At 40.7% G+C, this 26,556-nt stretch overlaps 1 protein-coding gene across 2 annotated transcripts in view; it reads right to left on the bottom strand.

Annotated features, from left to right (window-relative positions):
* Positions 1-786: 786 nt before the first annotated feature.
* The window catches only part of LOC140201891 (PH and SEC7 domain-containing protein 3-like), an 85,599-nt gene continuing 59,829 nt past the window's right edge, over positions 787-26,556 (bottom strand). The window contains exons 12-16 of one of the 2 annotated variants that reach the window (XM_072266657.1): positions 23,189-23,259; positions 19,323-19,468; positions 15,836-15,980; positions 11,934-12,077; positions 787-7,600 (exon numbers count right to left, since the gene is read on the bottom strand). In XM_072266657.1, the coding sequence (XP_072122758.1) occupies positions 7,355-7,600; positions 11,934-12,077; positions 15,836-15,980; positions 19,323-19,468; positions 23,189-23,259 (752 nt within the window). In that variant the 3' untranslated portion in view covers positions 787-7,354. The remainder of the gene's footprint in view (positions 7,601-11,933; positions 12,078-15,835; positions 15,981-19,322; positions 19,469-23,188; positions 23,260-26,556) is intronic. The other variant, XM_072266658.1, reaches the window with a different exon arrangement.

Genomic DNA, 26,556 nt, shown 5'->3' with positions numbered 1-26,556 from the left:
TGTATGTAACACACTTAACTAAATTAGCTCTGAGCCATAGACATACAGATTCATTGAGGCTACACTGACAATAAACATTTTGAGTTTGGGTAAAAAATTCCTGAGTGCATTGAAAGTCTGTGAATGATTGCAGCATTCTTGTCAATCCAAGTTTCAACAAGAGAACCAAGGCTGAATTTGGCAGGACGCCACAAAATGCTGGAGGAACTCAGCAGGTCAGGTGGCATCTATGGAGAGGAATAAAAAGATGACATTTCGGGGCTGAGACCCTTCATCAGGACCTGAGTTCTTCCAGCATTTGGTGAGTGTTTCTCCAGGTTTCCAGGATCTGTAGAATCTCTCGTGTTTGGATTTGACAGGAGTTAAAAGGGACCAACTTTACTCTTTATGTTTCTGTGGAGTGTGAGGCATCCATGGAGTCGTGGGTGTGTCTTACTTCAACTATGTATCAAAGTGTTCACTCCCACCTTGTTCCAACACCGCTGCCCTCTCGATATGGAGCGTTGTAATTGGAACTTTTTTAATGTATAGATATAATGTTTGCCAAAAGGAACACTCACAACACACTGGAGGAACTCAGCAGGTCGGGCAGCATCTGTGGAAATGATCAGTCAACGTTTCAGGCCAGAACCCTTCGTCAGGACTGTAGAGGGAAGGGGCAGAGGCCCTATGAAGAAGGTTGGGGGAGGGTGGGAAGGAGAAGGCTGGTAGGTTCCAGGTGAAAAACCAGTAAGGGGAAAGACAAAGGGGTGGGGGAGGGGAAGCAGGGAGGTGATAGGCAGGAAAGATGAAGAAAGAATAGGGGAAAACACAATGGGTAGTAGAAGGAGGCAGAACCATGAGGGAGGTGATAGGCAGCTGGGGGAGGGGGCAGAGTGAAACTGGGGTAGGGGAAGGGAGGGGGAGGGAATTACCAGAAGTTGGAGAATTCTATGTTCATACCAAGGGGCTGGAGACTACCTAGACGGTATATGAGGTGTTGCTCCTCCAACCTGAGTTTAGCCTCATCACGGCAGTAGAGGAGACCATGTATGGACATATCCGAATGCGAATGTGAAGCAGAGAACGTGAAGCCAAAAGGATGCATTACCCTACTGATGGCCAGAAGTTAGTGTGTAGAAATAATACAACAGTCTTTCATGAAAATGTGCAAATGTAGAAATCATTATTTATTTAACAGCTTTTAGCTACTAAAAAGGACTTTTAAAACCATTATTATATAGACATTTTGTTAAAGAACTCTTATTAAAATAATACCATATGGCACAATTTTTTTGACTAAAATAGCACACAATTATTTTCCATTCAACTGAAAAAATAGAAATTTGATATTGCCACTCTATTTTTGTCTGTATATTACACACAGTATCCCTTGACCTGAGATGCATTTATGCACAGATAAACAAGAAAGTGCTGGAAATACAGTGATTATTGAGTTAGCATTCCACATCAGTATTTTTTCTAGCAATGAGAAATCAGTTTCCAATTCCGATGAAGATTCTGAAAATAAATATTCATTTTAACAGTACATTTCTTTAAAACTTCTTTCTAACAGCACAATTCCAGCATTTTCAGATTTCCAGTTTTCCCCCCTGTAATTTGCATTTGAAGATGGCGCCTTCTGAACAGACTGAAAGGGAGAGACTGCCGTCTGGTGGCTCCATCAAGCAAGAGCAGCGCACACAAAATGTTGGAGGAACTCAGCAGGTCAGGCAGCATGTACGGAAAAGAGTACAGTCGACGTTTTGGGCCGAAACTGGGTGGACACCGCTGAAGGGATTTGGCCCGGAACATCGATGGTACTCTCTTCCTAGGTGCTGCCTGGCCTGCTGAGTTCCTCCAGCATTTTGTGTGTGTTGCTCGGATTTCCAACATCTGCAGATTTTCTCTTGTCCATCGAGACCATTTTGAGAACACTAGGTAATACCCTGTGCATTTACAATTGTACATCTTTTTAAACATTTCTCTAGTTTCAACCCTTGAATCTGCAGTTCTCACAGTGCCATTCTGTAGCCAAACTGTACCCTTACAACACACAAATGCATGTTATCTGAATCCCAACTACAAAACAAAACTTGGTCCGTTATTTTCACCTCTAGCTATCAGATAGCTAATGGGCCGAGACTTTGTTAACTTGAAAGGCCTTTGATCCAAAAAACCTCATTAATTGCATTTAAGCCAGTGAAAATAAACTGTAGGAGACCAGCAAAAACAACAGGTCGATGAAACAAAAATTGATAACCACTTGTTCACTGTTGTACCCGTCAGTAAGCCTGACTACTGAACAACATGTGATATTATCCCATTAGGTGAAATCATTGTAATAATTTTAGGGACTGCTTGGGTTCGTTTGTCAGTATTAGATTCTGGGCATTGTTTGGATTCTAAAAGGGAAATCAGAGAAATAAAACTTATCCCTAATAATCCCGGGGTAGATCAATAAGCTTTAACGGTTTTCTTCTCAGACAGACGAGCTAAGTGAGGAGAGCTGAAACGTGGCGCTTCTGTCCAATTAAATCACTGGCCTTTATTGCATGCGAATTTGAGTTCAAGAATAGAGGTATCTTTCTCCAAGAGTCTGGGTGAGGCTAAATCTTGTGTTCAAGTCTGGTTTCCCTGCTTTGAGAAATATAAATTTGCCAGATTGATTCCTTGGTGGGGAGGGGGAGGGGGTGGGGTGGATTTGTTACATAAGGAGAGATGAAGCAGACTGAGCCTGTAATAGGTCCAAAATGAAATGCACAGAATTCCAGCGGGACACGACAGTGTAGGTATGGGGAGGCTTCCTGTGGTTGGGATATCCCATGAAATTTCATCACACAGAGGGTAGTGAATCTGTATCTTTAGCTTTATGTGTCACATGTACTTCGAAACATTCAAACATACAGTGAAATGCGTTGTTTGTGGCAAATCAAATCAGCGAGGATTGTACTGGGCAGCCTGCAAGTATCACCATGCTTCCAGTACCAACATCGCATGCCCACAACTCACTAGCCCAAACCAGAATGTCTTTGGACTGTGGGAGGAAAGCTGAGCACCCGGAGGAAACTCATGGTGAGGGGGAGAATGCACAAACGTCTTACAGGCAGCGGTGGGAATTGAAGGGCGATCGGTGGTCGCTGGCGCTGTAAAGCAAAAGGCTAACTGCCGAACTACCATACTGTGAACCTTTGGAATTCTCCACCTATTGAATAGAAGAGGCTTAATTATTAGGTACACTTAAAGAAGATTCTCACAAAGGGATTGAAGGAATATGGGGTTAATGAAAGGGAGTGGATTTCATAACTGGGTAGGCACAAGAGACAGATCCAGTTTCTTATAATCCAGCAGACATGCACATTCAGTTGCAGATCAAATGGTGATGATTTAGCAATCATTTGGAAAGCAGTGACTAAACCTAAGCTCTGAATAGATGGAGAACATATTGAAGATAATAGAAAATGCAGGTGTGGGCAGATGCAGTTTGCTTGAGCTATTCTGCAATTATGTTATTTTGTTTTCTGTCCGCTTTATTCCCCTACAGTAAAGACAGCTGAAGGGTGCTGACAGGACCAAACTGTTGTTGCTCCAATCAGTAGACAGAATGCAAAGGAAGCTCAGTCCCGGCACGACCAATGTTTGGTGGAAAATACCTGAAGGGAAAGTTGAAACTTTCCCAGAATGGTTTATAGAGTCATAGAGAAGTACAGCACAGAAACAAGCTCTTCGGCCCATCTAGTCCATGCCAAAACCATTTAAACTGCCCACTCCCATCGACCTGCACTGAACCATAGCCCTCCAGGCCCCTCTCATCCATGTACCTAGGTAAACTTCTCTTAAATGTTGAAATTGAGCTCGCATACAGCACTTGTGCCGGCAGCTCATTCCACACTCCCACAACCCTCTAAGTGAAGAAGTTTCCCCTCATGTTCCTTTAAACTTTTCACCTTTCGCCCTTAACCCACGGCCTCTGGTTGTAGTCCCTCCCAGCCTCAGTGGAAAAAGCCTGCTTGCATTTACTCTATCTATACCCCTCACTATTTTATATCCCTCTATCAAATCTCCTCTCAATCTTCTATGTTCTAAGGAATAAAATACAAACCTATTCAATCTTTCCTTATAACTCAGGTCCTCCAGAGCTGGTAAATTCTCTCTGTAATCTTTCAACCTTGTTTACATCTTTCCTGTAGGTAGGTGACTAAACTGCATACAATACTCTAAATTAGGCCTCACTAACGTCTTATACAACTTCAACATAGTATCCCATTTCCTGTACTCAATACATTGATTTATGAAGGCCAACGTGCCAAAAACTTTCTTTTTTACCACATTTACCAGTGACGCCACTATCAATAAATTATGGAGCTATTTTCCCACATCCCTTAGTTCTACCACAGTCCTCAGTGCCCCACCATTCACTGTGTAAGATGGTTGGTCCTACTGAAGTACAAATCTTTGCACTTATCTGCATTAAATTCCATCTGCCATTTTTCAGCCCATTCTCAGCTGATGCTGATTCCTCTGCCAGCCAGGATAGCTTTCCTCACTGTCCATTACATCCCACGATCTTGGTGTCATCCACAAATTTGCTGATCCGGTTAACCACATTATTATCCAGATCACTGATATAAATGAAAATTTTATCTATAGTTTTCGTATCATCTGATTGCAGTTCTCTCTATTCTTTTCCTCTACCACCCTGTACCAGGAACGCATAGAGGGTCCTTGAACAAGTGAGAATGGATAGACACACCAACATTTCAGATGATCCCCTTCATTGAATCTGTGCTAATATATTTGTACAGGAGGCCTCCAGCTGGAATGTCTGTCTGTTTAACTTCCCCTCTTTTAGGTGGTGAGCACCTTAAGTACTCCTTTGGTCTTTGCAATGTTTTTGCTAGAAATGTAAATCTGGCTCCTGTTCTCCTCTGAAATGGAATTTGGGTTTGGTTTTGAGTTTGTTAAATGCTAATCCTGTGCCCAAGTATTAAAAGCTTGAGCTTTAAACCAGCTGGTTTTCCCATTTAAAGAAAACATCTTATCATAAATAACAAAAAAGCAGATCTTAATGTCGGTAGGAGAGAGTGGGCTTGTTCTGTAGAACAGATATATAACAGACATCTTCCTTATGTTAAATCTTCTTGAAGGGACTTTAAACCACAGAAACAATTACAGCTTTGAAATAAAATACCCCCGGTGCAGTGAAATCTTGAGATAATTCAAACTTGGATATTCACGTTATATTTTCCTTTACCCTCATTAAGAGTTTGTAGGCCAATGTGCAATACTAAACCCATTAAGTGCTGCTGGATCCTTTATAGCAATAACTGTATCGCAGTTCCTGAGAAATTCTGAAATACATTTCAGCACTGCTAATTGTGGACATTTCATTTAAAAAAAAGATTTAAGAAAGAAGCTTAGCTTTATTTGTCACATGTACACCAGAAAATACAGTGAAATGTGTTGTTTGCATCAACGACCAACACAGTCCAAGGATGTGCTGGGAATCAGACCGCAAGTGTCACCATACTTGCGGCGCCAACATTGCATGCCTATAACTTGCTAACCCCAACCCGTACGTCTTTGGAACTTGGGAAGAAACTGGAGCACCTGAAAGAAACACACATGGTCATGGGGATAATGTGCAGGTGGTAGCAGGAATGGAACCCTAATTGTTGGTGCTGTAAAGAATTGTGCTTACAGCTACACTACAGTGCCACCTCCCCCCCCAGTTAATAATAGGGTTTGGCTCCAGTGCAAAAGCTTCTGTATTATTAACACCCAGGTACAAAGCTATACTACTATCAGCTCACCTGAGAAGCTTAAAAGATTGATCTAATAGGTTGGGAACCTATTTTCATTGCCACTTCCATTATGAGTGAGCTAACAAGGTGCCTTTTTAAAAAAATAATTATCTACGCAGTTTCTTTCTCCATATACATTATTAGCTCCAAATGGCAGACTAACTTTAGACCCACTAGGTTTGTCCACTGAGTAGCCATTTCGTATATTTGATAATTATATGGTTTCTGTCTTAAGCAAGGAGGAAAGTGTACAAAGTGCACAGTGTGCAGGAATTGTTTTGATTTGATGCAGTAGTATAAAACTGGTAATGTTGAACTTGCAAACCATTTTACATTGCTTCCCAATTTAATTTCCACTGAAGCCGCTGAGCATAAAATACACGATTGTGCAAAGTTGAGGTATCTCTGCTGCCTTGCCTCTGATAAAATTCAAGCATCACAAAACAGAACCATACAATTAAGGAAAGCTAGACCTAAATCAAAAGCAAACACAATACGCAACTTGTATCAGTAACCTGCAGGCATTTCTTTGTTTCTTTTCTATTCTATTAATGATACGTAAACCTAGTAGAGATGTCTGAAAAGAACAAATAATAGTTTTGTTTTGGTATGTTCTGACTGCAGTCCTGTGACACTTTGCATGGCAGCCATCTGTTTGGCTTTTCTAAACCATTCAATGTTTTTTTTAATTTTTGGTTTTTCTTCCGCTTTATACATGCAAATACAGTATTGACACTTTACCAGAGTAGAGATCACTGGTTGACAACAGTTGCTTTCATTAATGAATGAATCACAGAAGATGGAGGGCAATACCATCAAATATCGTTGAGATTTTGCCTCAAGCCTGCAGATAGATGGACCTTACAGCACAGAAACAGGCCCTTTGGTTCAATTTATCTGTAATATTTATGGCTAACAGGATTCTTCACCCTGCTTTTATCTTACCTATCACATATATGACAAAGGATGACTGGTGGCCCAGAGCCTTGCAAGGGCATAAGGCACAATGCTAGAGAGAAAAAAAATCCAGTAAAATTAGTGACCAGCAGCCACTGGCTGTAAACCTGCCTTGTTTATGGTTAGTCACTCCACACAGACCATGAAATAATGCCCCGATGAGGGGTTTTAGTCCAAATCACTGACTCTTTATTCCTCTCCATAGATGCTGCCTGACCTGCTGATTTAACAGCATTTTGTGTGTGTTACTCTGGATTTCTGGACACCTGCAGAATCTCTTGTCTATGTGAACACGAACTCTGTATCACTTTAGACAGTGTTTTGGCCCTCTATGCCTTTGCCAAACTGTGCAGCAGATCTTTTCAGTTAGTGAATAGGTTCCTCAGTGTGACTGAGCCAGGAGGTCACATTTTCAAAATGCAGGCTGTGCTTACATAAACATTATAAAACAAATTTAAAATACAAAAATAAAATACCCCCCCCCCAACTCTTATGTTGGTCACTACCATCTTGTATAATATTTTCTTGACTTTCTTCATATATTTCGTTACCAGAGTCTGATTTCAACAGCCTCAATGTGTTTTAAACAAAGTTTTGCTCTACAACAATTCTTTTTAAATTAATTTTCTATGCCTGCTTGGAATAATTTTCCTGTATGTCCTCCGCTCTGACACATTTCTCTTCACTTTGACAATTGGTACCTCTTCCTGGTTGAGGGATGGGCTGGAATGTGATTTTTTAAGGTTGCCTCCTTCTTCTTCCAAGGTGCTAAACAACTGAGCATCCAGTTTGTCAAGGTCATCAGTGTGTTCTTTCAGCTTGATTTTTAGAAGCTTCACGTAGGTTTCAATCCGGCATTTCTGCAAATAGTAAATGCATTTGAAAATTGTTCTCGAGCAGTTTGGTGAGTGACACTTTCGAAAGAATAAGGGCAAATTGTAAAACACAGAAAATGTTGGAGGAACTCACCAGGTCAGGCAGCATCTATGGAAAGGAATAAAGAGTCGGCGTTTTGGACCAAGACCCTCCATCAGGACGCGGAATGCTTTCCTTTCCATAGATGCTGCTGGACCTGCAGAGTTCCTCCAGCACGTGCATATTTATTTATTTATTTGTTGATTGATTGAGATATAGCATGGAGTAGGCCCTTCCTGCCTTTTGAGTCATGCCGTCCAGCTATTCTCCTGATTTAGCCCTTGCCTAACCCTGCCTTGTCGCGTATTGAGTGTTACTCTGGAATTCCAGCACCTACAGGATCTCTTGTGTGTATTATAGATTGCACAAGAGTATCTAAAACATTATGTACAGCTTTGATTTCCACATTGGAGGAAGGATTTGATAATGCTGGAGCAGGTGCAGAGATGACCTGAGGATTCAAAGTCTATCAAATACAAACCAACCTCACCGTCCACTCTTTCCTATCCTGGTTTCCCCAATTCTCCAGTTTTTCCCCATTCTTCATGCTAACACAAAGCAAATAGTTGCTATCCCTTGGAAGATTAACTGCTTCATGTGGTTCTGATATGAGGTCATCTGTAAAATAATTCAGATTTTATATCTATACTGATGCTACCTGATCAGCTGAGTATTTCTAGCATTCTCCTTTACATAACTATGTTCGGTATCTGCCAACTTATTTTTCCCCAGCACATTTTTTTCCTCTCTACAATTCTCATTCATCTCCCTGAATCCTCCAGCAATGATTAAATTAACATTCATCACCCTTTCTTAAATGGTTAAAGATTAGCTTTTGTTGTCACATATATATTGAAACATACAGTGAAATTTGTAGTTTGTGTCAATGACCAGTGCAGTACGGGGAATGTGCTGGGCAGCTTGCAAGTGGTGCCATACTGCTGGCACCAACATAGCGTACCCATAACCTACTAACCTTAACCTTACATCTTTGGAATGTGGGAGGAAACCAGAGCACTCGGAGGAAACCCACGCAGTCACAGGGAGAGAGTACAAACTCCTTACAGACAGTGTGGAGGCCACATCATTGGGGGTACTAAAAGCAGAGGTTAATAGGTTCTTGATTAGTCAGAGTATCAAAGGTTATGGAGCGAAGGCAGGAGAATAAGGTTAAGAGGGAAAATAAATCAGCCATGACCAAATAGCAGAGCAGACTTGATGGGCAAATGGCCAAATTTCTGCTCCTATGTCTTATGGTCTTATTTAAGATAATAATTAGGAGGAGTAGCTTCACAGAGAAGCACAGCATAGAAGCAGGCCCTTCAGCCCATCTAATCCATGCTGAAACCATTTAAACTGCCTACACCAGGCCCATAGCCCTCCATACCACTACTATCCATGTACCTATCCAAACTTGTCTTAACTGTTGAAATCAAGCTCACGTGCACCACTTACAATAGCAGCTCATTCTATATTCTAACAACCCTCTGAGTGAAAAAGTTTCCTCTTGTGTTCCCCTTAAACTTCCCACCTTTCACTTTTAATCCATGATCTCTGTTTGAATGGAATGAAGTTGAGGAAAGAAAATACTCCCAAACTGTGGTTGGGACTAAAGCTTCTTTCTTAAAAGGGCACCAAAGACTGAAGCTGTCAATGCATTTAGAAAGTAGTTGATGTTGTGTAAATACAAGATTCGGGACTGGCATCTGGAGAAGTGGGTTTAGTCTTAATCCTGTACTTCCCTCTTAGAATTTTATATGATACTTCAAATTTAGACTTCTCTAATGCAATAGTTCTGCCGTTTCTCTAACAACAGACTTCTCTGCATCCCTGTCCTTAAATACTTTTTTTACACGCAGCTTCCATCAGTCTCCATCACTAGATTTAGCTTCACTTTCACTTCCACTTTTTCTATTAAATTGTACCCAAATGTTTTTTTTCTTCTACTATGCTGCTGATGTTTCGGATACAAAGCTATACCAACTGTAAACCCTAAGCTAGTTTCACTAACAAGGCTATTTCCCTGCTATCAAAAAGCACCTCATAATTCATTTTAGTTACTTTCCATACTAGTCTCTCCATTTCTTTGGACTTTCCCTTCTCTCAGTATTAAACAATCAAATAGTTTTCTTGAAATCACTGTTATTATTGTGAAGAAAATTGCTACTTTAGTTAGTTAATACCTTTCATAAATTAGCACAGTAGTATTGTGATCACGCGAATTGAGCATGTTGTCTATGGATGGGTTCTCAGGTGACTGTAGAGGCCAATCTGGGATCCATATATTCTGGAGCATTATGGGCAACAGTAAGTGGTGGTTGTGGTTAGTGGTTGGGTCTTTTGGTTGTTTAGTCTCTCCTTTCACAGCTCTAATAATATCAAAACCAAGCATCATTCTGGAAATTCAGAATTTGCTGATGTTGAGATGGGGTTTCTTCCTGAGAATCTGCATAACTTTTCAGAATTATTGCTTCCTATTCAATTGTGTCCCACTTTATGTGTTCTAAATTTATTTACTTTTAATTACTTTAAAAAAGCTAATTTTCTATTTTTATATACTCTAGCCAAATTATAATAATCTTTAAAAAATCATAAAGTGACAACATGGACTGTTTGGTGCAGTGAATGAAATACTCTCTCCTCTCAGTTCATCTTCACCCGACTCTACTGGCACATACTGTACTACCTAAGTTTGTGCATTGCTATTTCAGAACACTGGTGTGCCAGCATTCAAGTCTGTCAGGTTCAGCTACTGTATCCAGTGTTTACTGTATGATCTCCTCTACAATTACTCATTGTAGATTGGTGTACCACTTCATCAAACACCTTCGCTTTGTCTGCAACAGGGTGGATTTCCCAGTGCCCAACCATTTTAATTCCACTCTCCAACCCCATTCCGGCATGTCGGTCCATGCCCTCCTCTACTGCCACAATGAGGGCAGTCTCAGGTTGGAGAAGCAACACATATTCCTGATGGCATGAACGTAGATTTCTCCAACTTCCAGTAATTAGTCCCTTTTTCCATTCTCCAATCTGGCTCCTCTCTTACCCTTTCTCTTCTCTTCACTTGCTTATCTCTTCCCTCTGGTTCCCCTCCTCATTCACTTTCTCGCATGGCCCACTCTCCTCTTCTTTCAGATTCCATATTCTAAAGCCTTTTACATTTTCCACCTAGCACCTTCTGGCTTCTCACTTCATCCTCTCCCCCCTCCCCACCACCTTCTTATCCTGGCTTCTTCCCCCTTCCTTTCCAATCCGGAAGAAGGGTCTCAGCCAAAAATGTCGACAGCTTATTCCCCTCCATAGATTCTGCCTTACCTGCTGAGCTCCTCCAGCATTTTGTATGTGTTGCTCTAGCTTTCAAGCACAGTGCTTACATTTAAAGGGGTCAATTCCTGGAGTTCATTAGTTAAATTTCAAAAAAAGGAGATTTAAATTTGGAAAATCAGTATTCAACTGCTCAGAACCTAGAACACTGGCACTAAATGTATGACCTTCCTCTGGGAGATCACACGATCCTACACAATCTGGGTTATCTCTCCGGAAGGTGTGAAGATTATGGCAGCTTTAGCAAGTCACCTTCATTAGTATAAACACATTTGGCAAATCAAAGATCTGCTATGTATACAGTATTTTTAAATCAAAGTGGTGGAGTCCGAGCCCGAGAGCAAGGAACGAGCTGAGGTTTGGCTGATTTAAGTACCAGGCCAGATTGGAAAGGTCAGGGTGCCAGGGCCGGAGGAGAGGGACAGGCTGGTGTTCAGTTTACTGCTCAGGAGGTTTACTCATCTCTGTGCTGACCAGAGGCTGTGGCCTGCAACCGTCAGGCTCCAAGATCGGCTTCGTGGCTGCAAACTCACTTTTGTGATCTTCAGTTCTGAATGCTATTTGTTTACCTCTATTGTTTGCGCGACTTGTTTTTTTCCCCCTGCACGTTAGGTGTCTGACGGGTTTCTTTATTTAATGCATTCTACTGAGTTTTGTGGCTGCCTGTAAGGAGACACATCTCAAAGTTGTATATAGTATAAATTGTTGTTGTTCCTTTCCATGCTTTGTGGCCTATTGGGTGGCAACACTGCTATTTCTTTAGCATTTTTGTCTGTTTTTTTTATGAGTCTGAGTTGCTAGCTCGTTGCTCAACCCAGCATGGACGGAAAGCGTGCAAGGAGCCAGATGGATTCGAACCACTCGCCTTAAAGTCCGGTGCGGATGCCACTGCACCACTGGCCGGTATATAGTATATATACTGTGATAATAAATGTACTTTGAACTTTGTACCTCGTATTCAAAATACTCCTGCTTCAACTTGTACTCTTCAAACTCCTTTGCTTTGCTCTTCTTGTCGGGAACATTCAGTTGATGATCATCAAGATCGTCTAAAATCGACTGCAACATGGAATCATGGGATTCAAGCTGTGCCTCCTGAAACAAAGCATGAAGTTTATTGTAGAGATGTCAAGAGATTGGAGCATTAGGTTAATTGAAGCCCACTAGCAGGTGTCTTATTTAGAAGGTAGCCTTCTGCCCCGTCGTGCTCCCCTGCTATTTGTACCCAATCTAAAATATGCATCCTTATTCAACTCAGTGACTGTAAGTGCCTTTGGTTATTAATATATTATTGTCACATGTACCAAGATACAGTTTGCAGGCCATCTAGATAGATCATACCATACATTGAGGCAGTACAAAAGGAAAAATAAACAAAATGCACAAGATAGAGTAGCAGGCACAGAGAAAGTGCAGTGCAGTTTAACTTTACCTCTCTGTCTTAGAAATTAACCTTTCTGTATCTTCAAGAACCTTTCTATACCTTTAACTTTTCCATATCTTCAAGGAGCGATGCCTCAAAAAGGCGACATCCATCATTAAGAGCCCCCATCATCCAGGATAGGTCCTGCTCTCATTGCTACCGTCAGGAAGGAGGTACAGAAGCCTGAAGACACACACTCAGTGATTCAGGAACAGCTTCTTCCCCTCTGCCATCTGATTTCTGAATGGGCATTGCACCCATGAACACTACCTCAATACTTTTTTATTTTGTTATTCCTTTTTTTTTGCATTACTTATTTAATTGAACTATTTATTTACAACAAATTTCACGACATAGGCTGGTGATAATAAACCTGCTTCTGATTACACAGCACAATAACAGGCCCCTCATCCCACGATATCCGTGCTGACTATGATGCCAATTTCAATTAATGTCATTTGTTTGTGCCTGGTCTATATCCCTCCCTCCCCTGCCCATTTAAATTCCTCTTAATCATTGCTATTGTACCTGACAACACAGACTATTTAGTCATAATCATGCAGCATTACAGCACAGAATTAGGCCCTTTGGCCCATCTGGTCCATGCCAAACTGTTACTCTGCCTTGTCCCATCAACCTGCACTCAGACCACAGACCTCCATACCCCTCCCATCCAAGTACTTATCCAAACTTCTTTTAAATGTTGAAATCAAATCTGCATCCACCACTTATGCTGGCAGCTTGTCCCACACTCTCACCGCCCTCTGAGTGAAGAAGCTTCTCCCTCTAGTTCCCCTTAAATATTTCACCTTTCACCCTTAACCTATGACCTCCAGTTCTAGTCTCACCCTACCCCAGTGGAAAAAGCCTGCTTTCATTTACCCTATCTTTCCCCCTCATAATTTTGTGCACTTCAATCTAATCTTCCCTCATCCTGCTATGCTCCAGGGAATAAAATCCTAACCTATTCAAGCTTTCTCTGTAACTCAGGTCCTGAGGTCCCAGAAACATCCTTGTAAATAGTTACCACTTTTTAATTTTTGGGAATTTTCTGTGAGTTGTCTTTTGTAGATTACCCTTTAACAACTCTTCAATAATACATCATTAACAGTAAAGTGCTCAGGGATGTTCTGTAAAGAACATGAAAGATATTATATGAATCTTTCTTTCTTTTATTTGCCCTAATCAAAGTAGAACCTCCAAGAGAACCATAACCTTTATGTAGGGTTTGGAGGCTTACATGCCTCAACAACTCACAGAGCTATGTTGGCTAGAGAGAGGTACTTGTGCTTTGGCTCTTGGTAGGGTCACTCATATAAAACAAGTCAAAGGGTAGAGGCCAGACTAAAGTGGTCCACTGGTCCTCCAAGTTCAGCTCAGGGCTAACAACCCAGACTGTTAAAAAAGATTGTTATAGAAACAGCAATGAAGAATTCTTCTATATACGTGTGTGACAGTATGGACAGACAGAGATGGAGGACCTTCATTGCTGCCGTAAATGCCAGTGGCATAATGGGCAATGAGTAATCAAGGTAGAAAAGGGTTCCTCTAATTTTTGCTTCAGTCCATCAAATTAAATTTATTGTTAATGTACGTACATCTCATTCATACTACACAAAATGTGGGCTTAGTGACTGTGAGCTTTGCAGGCCTCTGTGTGATGGACTATGGACCCATTTTGCCTGCTCTTGGCTTCAGTTTCATGCGCTCAATTTTGTTCTGAATGCTGACACTTGCTTTATTGTTTGCATGATTTGATCTGATTTTTTTTCTTTTTCTCACTCTCTGTGCATTGGGTGTAGTTGGGTTCTTTTGGGTTTCTTGTCTTCTGTTAAGCAGAAGAATCTCAAGGTTTGTATAATTTATGTGTACAATAAAATGTACTTTGAACTTGAACAAAATTCAGCTTTCAGAGTCCTTGAACTGATTTGTAATCTTCAATTTTTATAAGCAGAAAAACATAGATGTTTGGAGGATTCTGACTTCTGTATCATCCCAGTAAGGGCAACCCCCATGTTATACCTGCTTGAATAACAGAAATTTGCTCTTACAAGTCACTAGCTGAAAATTTGAGAATCCGAATAGACTTTATCTTTACAGAATTTATTTGTAGAAGAAAAAGTAACAAAACACAAAATGTAAAATTGATTGAACTTGCACTTCTTCATAAGTGTACAAATGACACAACTTCACGTAACAATACAGACCACTATTTTTTTTTAGGAACCCAATGACATGGAGGTTGCTTGGAATTGTGTTCACCCCTGCAATACGCAATTCCTCATGATTTCTCTAGCTCTACCCTGACAACATAAACAAAATTAAGCAAAGTTGCAGTAGAGTGATACGGAAGCATTAGGACAGTAGAGTAGCAGTACATGTGACAAATAAAGCTAATCTCTTTTAGAAGAATTATGCAAAGTAGTGAGTTTATCATCTTAAATCCAAATAACCATAAGTAGAAACAAGGTATTCATTTTATTTACTAACTGTGGTTGGAGGGTAAGTATTGGCAAGAACATTATGTATAACTTTCACCCCGCCTAAAGTCAAGTCAAAGTTGTCATTTAACTATGTACATGTATATAACCATATAATGTATATAGAAACAGGACAATGTTTCTTCGAACCAGGGTGTAAAGCACGTAACACGCATAGCACATGATAATTATGAAGATAAGGATAAAATCTACAGATGAATCACACATAAATAACAAGCTAAAGGAGACAAACTTAAAATAAATAATTGAGGGTCAAAGGTATACCAATTTATAGAAAGCATCAAAAGCAACTTGTAGGCTTCGGAAAGTAAGAGAGATGGAAAAACCAAAGCACAGAATATGTAATTTTATTTTATGGAGAGTATGGTAATTAAAGGAAGTTGGGAAAGTGAACGTTTTTGTGTCTGTGAGCAATGTCACCCAATCATCATCTTCAATATGTGCCACATTGTCATCATGGTCTTCTATCAGCTTATTCTTTTCTCTATCCATGACCAAGATTGTTCTTGGCAAATGTTTCTACAGAAGTGGTTTGCCATTGCCTTCTTTTGCACAGTGTCTTTACAAGACAGGTGACCCCAACCATTACCAATACTCTTCACTGATTGTCTGCCTGCGTTAATAGTCGCAGTGATATGCACCAAGCTGCTCATACGACCATCCACCACCTGCTTCACTGGCTTCACATGACCCTCATCAGTGGGGAGGCTAAGCAGGTGCTACATCTTGCCCAAGGGTGACCTGCAGGCTAGCGGAGGGAAGGAGCGCCTTACACCTCCTTTGGTAGAGAAGTAGCTCCACTTTGCCACCAGCTATTACAAGATCTCAGAGAACTATATTTTGATATTTTACTATTTTCTTAGGAAACAAACACTTTGGTAGTAATAATACACTAAAACTAAATTATATCAATGCATACAGGACTGTACCTCTGACTGTTTAGAGGCAGTGGCTGGGTAAATTGGACGACTGAACTTCCTCTTTGATCCAATAGCTGCTGGGAATGGCGGTGAGGAAAACATAGCAGCCACGAGATTGATGCGGGTGATCCAGGAATACATCTGTTCGGCACTTCTATTGGGGACGACAGAAAGGCAGTGTTATTATTGAAGTACTTTCAGTAATTGAAATATAATCACTTTCAAGGAAAATTTCAGGCCTGAAGGAAACTGTAAATCTGGTGGTACGACTTACTCAGAACGTCCACAATTTGCTCCAAGCATGTCTTGAAATATTGTGCTTATGCATTATAATAGAGTTCATAATGAACAACACCCTGGCTTGTGTTTTCCAGAGATGGGAAATGCTCGTTGATATCATCTCTGGAAATCAATACTCATAGTTTCCATAATTCTTCTCTTAGCAGGCATTAACTCCTGCTGTAAACTCTGGGTGATGGAATTACTAATTTTATAGAAAGCATTCAGGATCATCTCCTAAAATGTGTTTGAATCAACCAGTGAGGTTGTTATTTCAAATATTTTGCAATATGATTAATGAATAATTTCACAGTAAGTGCTCACAGTTAGATAGAATTTTACCTTGAACTTAAGAGTAACACACCCATGCCTAAAACTACACTTTAACATTTATAGTTGTGAAAAGCCGAGTTTCATAGTTATGAGGATAGATAGCTAAGGTTAATTGGAAAATAAAATCAATAGTTTTGGTGGTTTATAAACAATGATAAAATATATAAAGAAATACTCATTAATTCTTAGTGATTATTAATTTCACTGAGAAATAAAACTTCTTCTGAAAACTGATTCATCATGACTAACCGAGGAGTTTATTAGTTTGAAAGAACAGAACAGTACATCACATGGACAGGCCCTTCGGCCCACAATATCTATGTCGTCCTTGATGCTAACTTAAGACAATCCCTTGGGTCTACACATACCCAAATGACAATTAAATGCTTCGATCATATCTGATTCCACCACTTCCCTTGGCAGTATGTTCCAGACACCCACCACTCTTTATATAAAATACTTCAGTGCAAATATCCTTAAACTTTTCCCCTCTCACTTTAAATCCATGTTCTTCTGTATCTGACATTTCCACCCAAGGAAAGGACTCTTACTCTCTACCTTACCATAATTTTAAATATTTATAACCCCTCCTTCTCCTACACTCCACAGAAAGCGATCCAAGTTTGTCTAACCTCTCCTTATAGCTAATACTCTCTAATCCATGAACATCCTGGTGTACCTCTCTTAGACCTTCCACATCCCTCCTACAACTTATTTATTGAGATACAGCTTGAAATAGTTTCAAGCTGCGCTGCCCAGCAATGCTAGCCTAATCACAGGACAATCTACAATGACCAATTAACCTACCAACCAGTACGTCTTTGGACTGTGGGAGGAAACTGGAGCACTTGGAGGAAAACAACATAGGCACGGGGAGAACATACAAACTCCTTACGGACAGCAGCAGGAATTCAACCCCGGTCGCTGGTAACCATAAACCTGAGCTACACACAATACTACAAAAGTTTTACATAGATGCAACATATTTTGCCAACTTATATAGTTAGTATCCCGACAAATAAAGGTAACTATACAGTACGCTATATCCATTTGTGTTGCCAGTTCCAGGAAACTATGGATTTATACCCCATGAATCCTCTGTACATCAATGCTCCCAAGGATCCAGCAATTTACTGTATACTTTCAGGATACATTTGACTTACAAAAGTGCAACACCCCATACTTGTCCAGAAGATCCTTATAATGTTTTATTTTTTAAAAAATTAGAGGTACAGCACAGTAACAGGCTGTTTCGGCCCAATGAGTCCAGTTACACCCATGTGACCAACTAACCTACCAACTGGTTGGAGTGCGGGAGGAAACCAAATTATAGTACATCTTATGTATGGCACTGTACTGCTGCCACAGAACAAGTCTCACGACATATGCCAGTGATAATAAACCTGATTCTGACAACCTGGGAGTAGATGAAGGGAACGTGGAGAGAATAGGTTACAGGACAAAATAAGTTGTGGAACAGTATCACTCGATGAGTCAAAATGATCTCCTTCTTGGTCATAAGGATTCATAAAGGGGGTGGTATGGCAGCACAGTAACTACTGTAACGCCTTACAGTGCCAGAGAGTTGTTCAATTCCCGCCATTGTTTATAAGGAGTTTGTACGTTCTCCCTGTGATTGTGTGGGATTCCTCCAGATGCTCCAATTTACTCCCACTTTGTTTTAGAGATACAGTACGGTGAAAGGCCCTTCTGGCCCAATGAGCCCATACCACCCAATTACACCCATGTGACCAATTACTGTAACAGACTAACCTGTAGGTAATGCTACCACCAGGTTCAGGAGCTGTTATTACCCTTTAGACATCAGGCTCTTGAATCAGAGGGGATAACTTCACTCACCCCGTCACTGAACTGTTCCCACAACTTATGGACCCACTTCCAAAGATTCTTCATCTCATATTCTCAACATTTATTGCTTGCTTATTTACTTAGTTATTTATCTATATATCTATCATTTTATCTACATATCTTTTGTATTTGCACAATTTATTGTCTTTTGCACATCTATCCATCTGTTGGGTGCAATCTTTCATTGATTTTATTGCATTTTTCTATTTATTGTGAATATCCACAAGAAAATAAATCTCAGGGTTGTATCTTTTAATTTTTTTTTATTGAGATACAGCGTGGAATAGCCTCTTCTGGCCCTTTGAGTTGTGTCACTCAGTAATCCCCTAATTTAATCATAGCCTAATCACAGGACATTTTTCAATGACCAATTAACCTACCAACCGGTAAGTCTTTGGACTGTGGGAGGAAACCAGAGCAGCCGGAGGAAACCCATGCTGTCACAGGGAGAACGTACAAATAGGCAGTGGCGGGAATTGAACCCAGGTCGCCTGTACTGTAAAGCATTGTGCTAACCATTACGCTACCATGCCACCCAACATAATGTATATGTAAATACATATATGTACTTTGATAATAAATTTACTTTGAAGTTTGAACCAGTTAGTAAAGATTAGTTAATTGTGGGTATGCTATGTTGGCGCTGGAGGTGTGGCAACATTTGTGGATTGCCTCCAGCACATATTCAGACCGCGGTGGGCGTTGACGTAAACAACATATTTCACTATATACATTTCATCATATACGTTGGGAAAGCATTAGATCCTTTTTCATTTCACTGTATGTTTCGATATTTTGATGTCACATGTAACAAATAAAGCTAATATTTAAGCACGAAAACCAAAACTATTCAACGATTAAGCTGCACATTTGAATTCACTTTGGATACTTAGACCTATTGGAGTTTATTTCCACAATAATTAATAATAACTGAGAGGCGCTCTGGGAGAGGAGTGTCGAAGGTACTAGGATTCACTCAGTGTTTTTGTCACAGCAAAACTGATATGATACTTACTGAGCCTGGAACAGGAAGATTCGCCAGTCAGCTGTCTGCAGACGGAAAACATGAGGGCGCTTGTTATATTCAGCAGCTTTGATTGCCAGTGAGTGGTGAATGCTGATCGCCTCCTCTGATGACTGCTTGTCAGGCCTGTACTCATCCTGGCAAGAGTAATGTAATAATGCATTTCATTTTGTTACTAGGACTGAGAGTAGATAAGAACACCTTGACAACAGAACCAAGGTAGATGCAACTTTAGATTTTATCAACTCACACTTACTGACAAAGAAATATTGCAATGTGGGTTGACGTAGTTTTAAGGATTAGCTTTAAAACCCAGGATCTCCTTTACTGGTTTAATTTTACAGCTTTTCTAGAGTTAGCTGGCATTCCTCAACATACTTTCAGAGTGGCCAGATCCTATCTGATCTCTGGTTGCCCCACTGGATCAGTGAGATTTATTGTTATTCTAGAGCAGGGATTCACAACTAGGGGCCCAAAAATGTTTGGGAACCCCTGTTCAGGCAACATCTATGGAGAGGAACAAAGAGTCAAAGTTTCAGACTGAGAAGGGTCTGCCCAATGTGAAGTACATAGCCTTCAGTACTGGAACATTCTGTAGGCACCACATAGTGTCCTTGAGAAAACTACAGTAATGAGTTTTAGTAAGTTTGAAGCCCAGGAATGGAAAGGTCAATAGATTGGTGGATACAGACTACTTCATCACAGGCAAAGCCCATCCCACCATTGAACACATTTAAATGGAGTGCTGCCACAAGAAAGCAGCATCCATCATTAAGGATCGCTACCATCCAGGCCATGCTCTCTTCTCACTACTACTATTGGGTAGGAGGTGCAGAAGCCATAGGTCTCACACAGTCAGGTTCAAGAACAGCTATTACCCTACAACCATCAGATTCCTGAACCGATAACTTCAGTCACCCCTACTCTGACTCATTCTATGACCTAGGCTCACTTTCAAGGACTTTTTATAACTAGTGTTTCCAATAATAATTTTACTTGCACAGTTTGTCTTCTTTTGCATATTGGTCTTTGTCTATTTATCTATAGTTTTTTTTGTAAAATCTTATTGTATTTTTTTACTGTAAATGCTTGCAAGAAAATGAATCCCAAGGTAGTAAGTGGTAACATATATGTACTTTGATAATAAATTTACTTTGAACTTTATCATTATCTCATTGACCATGCCTTCAGATTTTGTGTTTCATTGTTTTAGAATTATTTGGTGCTTAAATTCCCTTGTGAAAAAGGAGGTATATTAAAACTCTTGGAGAAAATATGGTTCAAAATAGTACTATTTTGTTCTATTATTTTGCAATGTTCACTGTAGATTAGTTTAAGTGGACTACAAAATTGTGTTAGTAACATGGGATCTAGCATGTATAAGATCTATAGTACGTATCTCCCGAATGCCATCTGGTTCAGTTTAAAAACTCCCACAAATATTACCACTGATTCAGCTTCATTTCTGAAATATGATATTAAAATATATTGCACTTACTGTTGAATTAAAAATAATAATGGAAGAAGGGTAGAGGTCTGTCAGCACTTCCCAATGATCCAACACTGTGTGAAGTTTAGTACAATCAAAATCGAAGTAAATTAATTATCAATGTACGTATATGTGATCAGATACTACCTTGAGATTCATTTTCTTGCAGGCACTCACAGGAAAATAAAGAAATACAATAGAGTTTATAAAAAAAAGATTGACAAACAACCAATGTGCAAAAGAAGACACATGGCACAAATCAAAATAAATAATACTGAGAACATGAGTTGTCGAGTCCTTGACGGTGAGTCTGTAGGTTGGGAAATCAGTTCAGAATGAGGTGAGTGAAGTTATCCGAAGGTTGATGGTTGTAGGGTAATAATTGTTCCTGAACCTCGTGGTGTGGGACCCAAAACATTTGTACCTCCTGCCCGATGGTCGTAGGGTGACGGGAGTGTGACCTGGGTGGCTGAGGTCCTTGATGAGGGATGTTGCTTTCTTGTGGCAGCGCTCCATGAGAATGGGCTCAATGGTGGGGAGGACTTTGCTTGTGATGGACTGGGCTACACAGACCACTTTCTGTAGGCTTTTCCATTCCTGGGCTTCAAATTTGTTGAAGAGCTTCTGAGTTACAATATATTCCTAAATTTTTCTTCACTCTTTATCTGTAGTTCAATGAAAGGACACTAGGTGGTGCTAACAGAATGCTCCAGTACCGAAGGCTCCGTATTTCACATAGGGCAGCAAAAATAGGAAATGTCCAACTTTGACCACTAGAGACGAACATATTCAGTCTGATTGGGCTCATGACTGGCCAGATAGTTCAATGTTCTCATTCCCTACGCCCATTAAACGTTTTAGAATTGCTAAAGTGGCACCTATTGGCTTAAAAGCAGATGCAAACCTACCCCTGCCAAATTGTAGCATCACACAAAATGCTGGAGGAACACGGTGGATCAGTCTATACAGGGAAATGGACAGTTGATGTTTTGGGTTGAGACCATCAGCATCTGCAGCCTTTCTGGGTCTGCAAGTTGTAATTAGACCTCAGTTAAAATCTGGATCAAAGCTCCATTGACATAATAGAGTATATTAGGGAATGATTATTAATATCCTTGTAGATTCGTAGAAAGAAAAGCTGGCATAGAGGGACAGTGTTCCCATTTTGTTATTTTTACCATGACCTTAAAGATATAGGGGTAAAATTAGGCCATTTGGCCAATCAATTCTGCTCTGCTCTGTCATTTGACCGAGGCTGATTTCTTTTCCCGTAGGAGATTTGCAGTCAGAACTGGTCAGGTCACCTCAGAAGTGATCTAGTACTAAATCTGAAAACTTAGATGTACTTGGTATAATTCATATCTAACAATTCAGAAATGTTAACAACTTGCAATTGAATTCTGTATTTCATGTTTTTTTGAATAGAATAGAAGGAGACTTTTCTTTTCCAAACCATCACACTTTGAATGCAGTTTTACTCCTCTTTTCGGAATGTGGTGAGAGAAGATGAAGAATTCCATAGATGAAACTCTGAGGAGAAATGAGTTGAGTTATGAGTAAATGGTGAATTGAACTTATACCCAGTGGCCACTTTATTAGACGCCTCCTGCACCTAATAAAGTGGCCACTGGGTGTATGTTTATGGTATTCTGGTACGGTGTAGCCTATCCACTTCAATATTTGATGCATTATGTATTCAGAGATGCTCTTCTGCACACCATTGTTGTAACACATGGTTATTTGAGTTATTATCCCCATTCTGTCAGCTTGAACCAGTTTGGTTCTCCTCTGACCTCTCTTATTAGCAAAGCATTTTTTGCCCACAGAACTGCTGTTCACTGGATTTTTTTTTGTGTTTTGCACCATTCGCTGCAGACACTAAAGGCTGTTTTGCATGGAGTTCCCAGCAGATCAGCAGTTTCTGAGACACTCAACACTCAACTCATTCCACAATCAAAGTCACTTAGATCACATTTCTTCCCCATTCTGATGTCTGGTCTGAACAACAACTGAACCTCTTGACCATGTCAGCATGCTCTTATGCATTGAGTTGCTGCCACATGATTGGCTGATTAGATATTTGCATTAACGGCCAGGTGTACAGGTGTACCTAATAAAGTGGCCTCTGAGTGTGTGTACTGATGAAGAGTCTTGGCCCGAAATATCAACTGTTTATTCATTTCCATAGATGCTGCCTGACCTGCTGAGTTCCTCCAGTATTGTGTGTGTGTTGCTCTGGATTTCCAGCATATGCAGGATATCTTGAGTTTATGAATTGAACTTAGTTAGAATATTAAAAACAGAAATATCAACGCTACAGGCTGAAAAGCAGTTTGAGAGTTGTTTAAGGCCTGATTTGAGAGATTACCTTCAGCAAGTAGATGATTGTTCCCTTTAATACAGCATAAAAAGTTTTCCAGCTTCTCTTTCCCCAGGGTGCTGCGGATCACAGGAAAGCAAGAATTAGAAATAACCTGCATCACTGAGGCCAATTTTACTGAAATAGAGAACATGAAATAGAGACCTTCATCAATCGTGGGATTGAGTTTAGGAGCCGAGAGGTAATGTTGCAGCTATATAGGACCCTGGTCAGACCCCACTTGGAGTACTGTGCTCAGTTCTGGTCACCTCACTACAGGAAGGATGTGGAAACCATAGAAAGGGTGCAGAGGAGATTTACAAGGATGTTGCCTGGATTGGGGAGCATGCCTTATGAGAATAGATTGAGTGAACTCAGCCTTTTCTCCTTGGAGCGACGGAGGATGAGAGGTGACCTGATAGAGGTGTACAAGATGCTAAGAGGCATTGATCATGTGGATAGTCAGAGGCTTTTTCCCGGGGCTGAAATGGCTAGCATGAGAGGGCACAGTTTTAAGGTGCTTGGAAGTAGGTGCAGAGGAGATGTCAGGGGTAAGTTTTTTTACGCAAAGAGTGGTAAGTGCGTGGAATGGGCTGCCAGTGACAGTGGTGGAGATGCATACGACAGGGTCTTTTAAGAGACTTCTGGATAGGTACATGGAGCTTAGAAAACCATAGGGCTATGGGTAATCCTAGTTAATTTCTAAGGTAAGGACATGTTCGGCACAGCTTTGTGGGCCGAAGGGCCTGTATTGTGCTGTAGGTTTTCTATGTTAAAACTGTGCTTCTCTTTAGGTCTCTGTTGTGTTCAGTGTTGTCCTGCTGAGCACTGTGGGCGTGCTATGTGGGACTGGAACGTGTAGTGGCACTTGCAGGCTGCCTCCGGCACATCCTTAGATTGTGTTAGTTGTTGACGCAAATGATGTATTTCACTGTATGTTTCCACGTACGTACGATAAATAATGAACATGAAATCTGAATCTGAATCTGGAATCTGACCTCACACAGTTTTATGTAGATCCTGTGGCTATACAATTCTTTCACAAATGAGAGCTGAGGCTCAGTGTTGAGCACAGAGACGTCCTCCCTCGGCTTCCTCGGCTATGGTAGCATTAATGAAAGCATTCAGTTGGCCTCTGAGGAAGGGTGATTGAAAGCTTGGGGATATTGTAGTGGCGATGGGTGAGGCAGAAGTGGCAGTGACAGGGGAAAACCACAAGAGGTGTGATTTGGGGAGATGCAGTCTGGAAGTTAATGGATAAAAGATTAGCTTTATTTGTCACATGTACATTGAAACACAGTGAAATGTCGTTTGTGTGCTTAGTTGCCAGCACTTCTGGCACCAACATAGCACGCCCAGAACTCACTAACCCATATCTGGAATGTGGGAGGGATCCCACGTGGCCACACAGAGAATATGCAAACTGCTTACAGACAATGGCGGGAATTAAATTGACCCCTGATCGGTGGTCACTGGTGCTGTAGTAGCATTACGCCACCCACTACACTATAGTGCCGTCTCGTGAGATGGACATCTCGGATTCTCCTGCACAGGCACATGCAAGGTGAAGATCCTTGGAAGTAACATTAATGTACAGAGCATTCAGCCATCCAGTTACAATCTGCTTGACTTTGATAGGTCTTATGCTGCAAGGAAGAATTCTGTCGATGACATCAAAACATATAAATTATTTGATGCCACTACACCTGCCCAATGATCCTTACATGTTCTCACATTATTGTATATGGAGATCCCCAAGCAAATTTTCAGATGAACACCACCAATGCAGTGAAAAATGCAATTTTTTTGGATAAAATTAGGCATGTTGTATGCAAATATGCAATATGTAATAGATGATTGCCCAGGGTTTCCTATGTCCTATAGGATTGCCCTGCATTCTGGGGGCATTTACTATCCTGGACACTGTTACAAGTAACCCAAGAGATAAGAACAAGGTGGATTGCAGGACAGCTGGGGACCCTTCATTGCTGCAGCCTTCACTGCCGTTGTGATGTGTCATCATCTGCCACCAGCTCCGCTGCTGAGCTCTTGGTTGTATCAGTCTTTGTCTAGAACTTCCCCCTTGATCTTATCACCATTACTGACCATAAGCGCCAGACAGCTAAACTCCAGATGGCGTTGCTCTTGGGATCTCAGGAACTCAAAAGCCTCTCCACTTAGAAGGTGATGCCGCAGTTCCTATTTTTTAATGGTATGTCTTCTCGTTGACTGATAGATCAAAATGTAACCCTTTTCTTTAAGTGTTGGGCTACCTCAGAAATGAGAGCGTTGTATGACAGATTTCAGCTCATTGTGTATCATGGTGATTGAAGTTGAAACAATTGGAGAATAATGGAACACTAAAGGATGTGGGCAAAGATCTCTGAAGCCGATGTATCATAAGACCATAAGACATAGGAGCAGAATTAGGCCATTCAGCCCATCAAATCAGCACTGCCATTCCAGCATGGCTGATCCTAGGTTCCTCTCAACCCCATACACCTTCCTTCTAACCATATCCTTTGATGCCCTGACCAATCAGGAAACTATTAACTTCTGCATTAAATATACCCACGGACTTGGCCTCTACTGCAGTCTGTGGCAGAGCATTCTACAGATTCACCACTCTCTGGCTAACAAACTTCCTCCTTACATCTGTTCTAAAAAGTCACCCCTTAATTTTGAGGCTGTGCCCTCTAGTTCTGGATACCCCTACCATAAGAAATATCCTCTCCGCATCCACCTTATTTAGTCCTTTCAACATTTGGTAAGTTTCAATGAGATCCCCCCCGCATTCTTCTAAATTCTAGTGAATACAGACCCAAAGCTCCCAAACGCTCCTCATATGTTAACCCCTTCATCGCCAGAATCATCCTTGTGAACCTCCTCTGGACTCTTCAATGACAACAGATCTTTTCTGAGATATGGGGCCCAAAACTGTTGACAATACTCCAAGTGCGGCCTGACTAGTGTCTTATAAAACCTCAGCATCCTCTATTTGCTTTTATCTTTTATTTCCCTTGAAATAAATGGCAACATTACATTTGCTTTCTTTACCACAGACTCAACCTGTAAATTAACCTTCTGGGAGTCTTGCATGAAGACTCCTAAGTCCCTTTGCATCACTGATGTTCGAACCTTCTCCCCATTTAGATAATAGTCTGCACTATTGTTCCTTTTACCAAAATGCATTATCATACATTTCCTAAAGCTGCTTTCCATCTGCCACTTTCTTGCCCATTCTTCCAACTTGTCTAAGACCTGCTGCAATCGCATTGATTCCTCAGCACTGCCTACCCCTCCACCTATCTTCGTACCTTCCACAAACTTTGCCACAAAAAGCCATCAATTCGTTTATCTAAATCATTGACAATGTG

Source organism: Mobula birostris, chromosome 8 (genome assembly GCF_030028105.1).
Source record: "Mobula birostris isolate sMobBir1 chromosome 8, sMobBir1.hap1, whole genome shotgun sequence".
Lineage (NCBI taxonomy): Eukaryota > Metazoa > Chordata > Chondrichthyes > Myliobatiformes > Myliobatidae > Mobula > Mobula birostris.
The sequence above is the reverse complement of the archived record's forward strand: the minus strand, read 5'-3'. Positions and strand labels throughout refer to the sequence as shown.